The 6000-nt window shown below is 45.9% G+C and overlaps 1 protein-coding gene across 1 annotated transcript in view; it reads right to left on the bottom strand.

Moving 5' to 3' along the window:
* Window positions 1–520: 520 nt before the first annotated feature.
* Window positions 521–6000, bottom strand: part of PCSK5 (proprotein convertase subtilisin/kexin type 5) — a 455082-nt gene continuing 449602 nt past the window's right edge. The window contains exons 37-38 of the mRNA XM_047102277.1: window positions 3817–4003; window positions 521–924 (exon numbers count right to left, since the gene is read on the bottom strand). Of these exons, the coding sequence (XP_046958233.1) occupies window positions 521–924; window positions 3817–4003 (591 nt within the window). The remainder of the gene's footprint in view (window positions 925–3816; window positions 4004–6000) is intronic.

Genomic DNA, 6000 nt, shown 5'->3' with positions numbered 1-6000 from the left:
AGTGGCATGAGGTGGTGAGCCCTCTTTAGCTGGCCCTTACAGAGCCAACCTCTGCCTACAGATAGCTCACAGGGGAGAAAAATCCCCGAAGACAAACAAGAATCTCTTTCCTCTCCCTGTCCCCCCAAAATCATTTACAGAAATATCAGAATTCCAGAAGGCAGCAAATATCCCCGCAATATCACTGAGAAACAGAATTCCTATAGGCCCACCGCTTTTTTTTTCAATCCCATGAAACAGTTTGTACAAATCTCACTTTTTTTTTTTTCACTTCTGTATTTTGACATATTATTTTGAGGAAAATCCCTCTGAATTTTATCCTTGTTCCCCAGTTACGGTCGATTGAATGTAGTCACCCCAAAGAAGAACCAATCATTCAGCATTTCTTACTAGCTCTAGCTGGACTCAGGGTTAAGAGGACGCAAACACCCACACATCAGACTGGTGTGTGGGACTAAAACCCCAAAACTGTAATGCCTGGGACAGGATGGGGCGGGTCGAAGGCGGGGGAGGGCTGTGTCTACTGGAAGGAGTAACTCTCATCGTCGTATTCCAGCTCATCCTCATCATCATCCAGCAGCCCACACTTAAATTTCCGGTAGATGGTGCCATCTTGGCCCATGTAGACGATGTCATCATCCTCCTCCTCCTCATAGTCCTGGTCCCTGTACTCAATGACCTGATCTTCTTCAAAGCTGGTGCTTTCAAGATGGCTGCTCTTATAGGAAACATATGACTTGCCGGGGTCGGCCAGCTTCTCATAGCCGGCTTTTGCTACTGGCTGGGCTCGGCCCCGTGATTTCTTCCAGACAATCACCGCCGCCCCGAGCAGAAGCACCAGCATAATGGAGGAGGTGATGAACAGGGCTGTCTTGGTCCGCTCGCCTGCAGGCCCAATTTCACTTGCTTGAAGGATACACTCGTCTGTGGGAAGAAGACCTCAAAGGAAGAGGAGAGAAGAGAGAGGGGAAGGAGGGGAGAGGAGAAATGGAATAAGGAAAATTAGTTTCTGAGGTAAAAAGCTTTGCTCTGTCTTTGAAATCTAAAATGGCAGAATCGCTGTCTCTGATTTTCCTAGAGGGCATACCACTCTACAGAATTGCACTGTGTCCCCCCTGAGGGTCCGAGTCTGCGTCTGATGATACCAACAAACCCTTCGAGGATGAAAGTCAGTGTGAGAATGAAAGAGTCCCCTCATCCTCATACCTCATGTGTCAGTCACTAAGTATTCAACCTTAACAATCGAGTTTTCTAGTTCCCTCTTACGGAAAAGATTTCATCTTGGGCCATGCTTCAGTTACTGCTAAATGCTCCATTTTTTGTTTCAACTCTGACTTTCTCTAAGACTGATTCCTCTCCCCAGCTACCCTTCAACCTGGTCCAACGTTCAAAGGTAGAAAAGATTACTTATAAAACCACTGACTTTTTTTTTTTGTGTGGGGCTTGAACTCACAATCCTGAGATGAAGAGTCACTTGCTCTACTGACTAAGCCAGCCAGGCGCCCCTTTCCCTATTCCTTAACCTGCCAAATGGGAACGTGAAAGAGAGTGTGAGAACCAGGGACAAAACTAGCAGGCTCTGTTGGATGTACGAGTTGACGTAACACTGTGAGTTTTCCATAAATGGTTTTTGAACCACGTGGGTCTGCCCCCAGGGTTCTTTTATGAGATTCTAGATACATTATATACACTAGCTTAATGGATGCAATTCTGCCCCTAGTTATTTTGGGGGCAACGATTTTTGCTTATTACATACTAGCCAATTAGGTCGGATTCACCACCACTATGTATCTCCCCTCTCTTTGTGCTAGTGATAAACAAATTTCCGATTTTATCCTCATGGGAGTTTTGCCCATCAAGCAGACTGTCCTCTTCTGAAACAATAGCACTATCACAGTTGTTTTCTTCATTAACAATATCAGCACAGAATTTTTCTCTGGAGGAAATATTAAAGCACCAGAGGGATGGGTAAACTGTCTATGTGTGGTATTTGGAGGTAAATACTGCCCAAAGCAGGAGAATCAATAAAAGATGTTTCAAGATCGTTTCAATTACTAGGGCGCCATATGCAATCATGTCTTCTCGCTGTTCTCTAGGCTTAGGTCTGCAGAGTTGGGGTCAGCCTCTGTGATCTGGTTTCGAGGAAGGAGCAGAGAGTCTCAGGAAGAAATGAACAGATAATCAAGAGTATATAGACTGTTCAGGTTTGTCCCATGTGGATCTTCAGGTGTCACAGAAGGCCCAGGAAAGGTGACTAAATGGTTCTCAGTTGGAACAGGCTTGGAGAAACTCTGCACCCAACATGTACACACTTCTGGTTTCGTTTAAAGCCATCGATATAATGAGGGTTACTATTCTTAGCTGACATAGCCTGGATATTAGGCAATCAGACCCTGAAGATGGATATGGCTGAGGAGATGGGGAAATCAGCCGTTTGTGGGGGTAGGAAAGCTAAAAGAAGGGAATGGTTAGTTTTTGGAAAGATGTTTAGAATTGAATTGCAAAGGCTAATGAACAATAAAAAGGAAATAGCTAGTAGCAGTTATGGGTCTGGGATTTACTTCACTTATACATGGACAGGCTCACATAAATATGATGTCTCTTTGTCAGACAGTGATACATCTCAACTCCAAGGAAATGATCTGCTTCTGGACTAGAGAATATATTTTAAGAATATATATCATATATATTTGTGTGTGTGTGTGTGTGTGTGTGTGTGTGTGTGTTCATTTAGGGATTACTCCATTTGGGATCTAAGTTTGTGGTCAGTGAAGACCAAGTACCCATATGGATGGGGTTGGGGGTAGAAGCCAGTTGGGGGCCTGGGAATTGGTAAAAGGGGTTTTGTTTCTTTTTAGCCTTTGATGAAAGTTCATGTCTAAAATGCCTTAAGTCTCTAAGGGGAGCCCTAGATGTTGGCTAACTTCCATAGAATGATTAAAAATAATATTGCCATTAGCTTCTTTGAGAGTTGATTCCTTTCCTTTTCCCTGGGAGGGAAGAATAAGAAAGAAGAAGAAAAAAAATTTATAAAGATGAGGTTCTAGAAAAAAAAAAAAAAAAAGAAAGAAAGAAAGGAAAAAAAAAGAAGAGGTGAGATTCTAGACTGACTTGAACTCTCATCTCAGAGGCAGCATAGCAGTGGAAAGAAGGCAGGCTTTGCAGGGTCACCTGGGTGGCTCAGTCCGTCGAACGTCTGGTTCTTGATTTTGGCTCAGGTCACGATCTCATGGTTCGTGAGACTGAACCCTGCATCGGGCTCTGCTCTGACAGCTTGGAGCCCGGAGCCTGCTTGGGATTCTCTCCCCCTCTCTCGGCCCCTCTCCTGCATGTGCTCTGTTTCCCCAAATAAATAAATAAACTCAAAAAAAAAATTTTTTTTTTAAAGAACGCAGGCTTTGCAGTGCAAGGAATCTATATTCTAATTCCAGACGAACCCTTAACGTTGCTATGGACTTGAGCATGCTGATCAAACCCTTTGAGCCTTGGTCTCCTTCCTCATCTGCAAAAGGGGATTGATAACATCTACGCAGAGGGGCGCCTGGCTGGTTCAGTGGGTGGAGCATGTGACTCTTCATCTCAGGGTTGTGTTTGAGCTCCACGTTGGGTGTAGAGATTACTTAAAAAAAAAAAACAAAACCCGTTTATATGAGTTGATGGACAGAAAGTTCTAGGTACACTAAGCACACAGCAGGCACTCAATAAAAGGGAGCTCTGTTGATTCTCCGGAACTTTCCGTCCTCCTCTCCCCTCTGCTCCCATCTGCTTCTGGTGGACAGGCCCTTCCTCTGCAAGCTGCTCTTCCTCTCCCCTCACCTGTGGTGTCCCGGCAGTCACAGCACTCCTGGGCATCGGAGGGGTCGGAAGTATTGCAGCAGTGTAGACAACGACTGTCGTCCATAAGCAGCACCAGGTCGGCGGGGCACACAGTGCAGTTCTTGGTGCCGGGTCCCTTGCATTCCACGCAGCTTTCGTGGCATTTTTCACAGGTAAACTTCTCCCCCTGTTAAGAACAATTGGGAGATTCTTTCTGAGTGTGGAGGCCTTGGCAAGCTACTGGAGTTTCCAGGTGGGAGTTCTGTCTTGCCTCCATTGACGGAGGGAGGCACGTGGGGGACAGGAGCCAGAGAGCTTTGCTCTGGGTCCATTTTCGCTGTTCAGGGTGGAAGACAGAACTGACTGCCCGTGGAGGAAATCGCTGCTGGGTCTTTCCATCTGAGATCTGCTGGCCACAACAGTGGGAGAACAGGCTTCTAGAACAGCTCAAGTTGCACACTGGTGGCTCATGTGCTGTACCTGGTCAAGGACACGTTTTGTCTGGCTCATCCAAACTGACCTTCACAGTTAAAAAATTTTTTTTCAGTTCCTTGCCCACGTTCAAAATGAAGATATTCCACTTGTAAGTCAGTTCCTAATTTCTCTTTAAGAACTAGGCTGTCAGGGGCGCCTGGGTGGCTCAGTCGGTTGAACGTCCCCCTCTTGATTTTGGCGCAGGTTGCGATCTCAAGGTCATGATCTCACGGTGGTGAGATTGAGCCCCGCACTGGGCCCTGCACTGGCTGTGCGGACCCTGCTTGAGATGCTGTCTCTCCTTCTCGCTCTGCCCCTTTTCTGCTCGCACACACGCATGCACACACATGCTCTCTCTCTCTCAAAAAAAGAGGCGCTAGACGGTCAACAAGGTCATCACAACCACGTGGCAACATCACAGACAGCTGAGGGGCAGTGGCTCCCTTTTTGGGCTCTCCTAGTTGACACGACCCGAGCGCTTGCTCTGATGTCACCAAGACAGGTGACACGTCAAATTCCACTTTTCATCAAGCTTGCGCTGGGGTTTTCTTTGACCCAACACCCTTCGCTCATACACATTCAGCTACCTGGCCTCCATGGTTACTAGATTCTTTTGGCCCTGCCCCCGAATATTATTTGTGACCCTTTAGCTGAAATAGTTAAATCTCCATGAGAAGAACCAAGAGATAAGGAGAAAGTGGCTTCCCTCCTGACAGGTTGCTTCTTTGCTGGTGCTGAAAATGTAGATGAGGGAAGATATCTTTCTATTTTCCTTGTGTGCTGTGGGAAAGAAGGAATGGAAATTGCCTTTGTTGAGCACTTTGGCCATTTCCGGTGCTGATAAGGCGCTTTCTCAGCTGTTATTATCTTATCAAATCACAGATTAGCTGTCCGAAGTCCTGGCTTCAGCCCCAGCTTTGTTACTTACTATTTATGTGATCTTTAGAAAATTATTCAGTCTCTTGGAGCCCCAGTTTCTTCAAAGTTTAAGGATTAAAAGAGAGCTCATATGTGAATATGTCGAGTCATGTTAATTTCACCATTGGGGAGATTTACCTAATTTCATTTGTTTTTAAGTTTATTCATTTATTTTGAGAGAGAGAGAGAGAGCACGCACACAAGCAGGGAGGTGCAGAGAGAGAGAGAGAATCCCAAGCAGGCTCCACACCATCAGCACAGAGCCCGACTCGGGGCTCGATCTCCCAAACCATGAGATCATGACTTGAGCTGAAACCCAGAGTGGGACTCTGACTGAGACAGCCAGGTGCCCCGAGATTTACTTAATTTGTAACGTTTGGAAACATAAGAAGTTGGTGAACTCAGAATATCCATGATTTCTAAGCAAGGAAATGAAATCTCTCTCTCTCTCTCTTTTTTAAAAATTATTTATTTTTGAGATAGAGAGAGAGAGGAAGAAACAGAGAGACAGGGAGACACAGAATCCAAAGCAGGCTCCAGGCTCTGAGCTGTCAGCACAGAACCTGACTCAAGGCTTGAACTCGGGAACGGTGCGATCATGACCTGGGCCGAAGTCGGACACTGAACTGACTGAGCCACCTGGGTGCCCTGAAATCTCTTTCTCTCACTACACTGTGGCGGGGTGGAGGAAATGAAAAGCAGCAGTTTTGTAGTTGTGACATTATTCAGGCATTTCAGGTTAGACAGCAGAGGGGTAGGAGAGAAGATACTTATTTCTGATATAAGGGGACC

This window comes from Lynx rufus, unplaced genomic scaffold (assembly GCF_022079265.1).
Source record: "Lynx rufus isolate CCGP_SWC_20201006 ecotype Redwood Valley unplaced genomic scaffold, mLynRuf1.p SCAF_10, whole genome shotgun sequence".
NCBI classification, from domain to species: Eukaryota; Metazoa; Chordata; class Mammalia; order Carnivora; family Felidae; genus Lynx; species Lynx rufus.
Note: the sequence above shows the minus strand (reverse complement) of the source record. Positions and strands in the feature narration are given on the sequence as shown.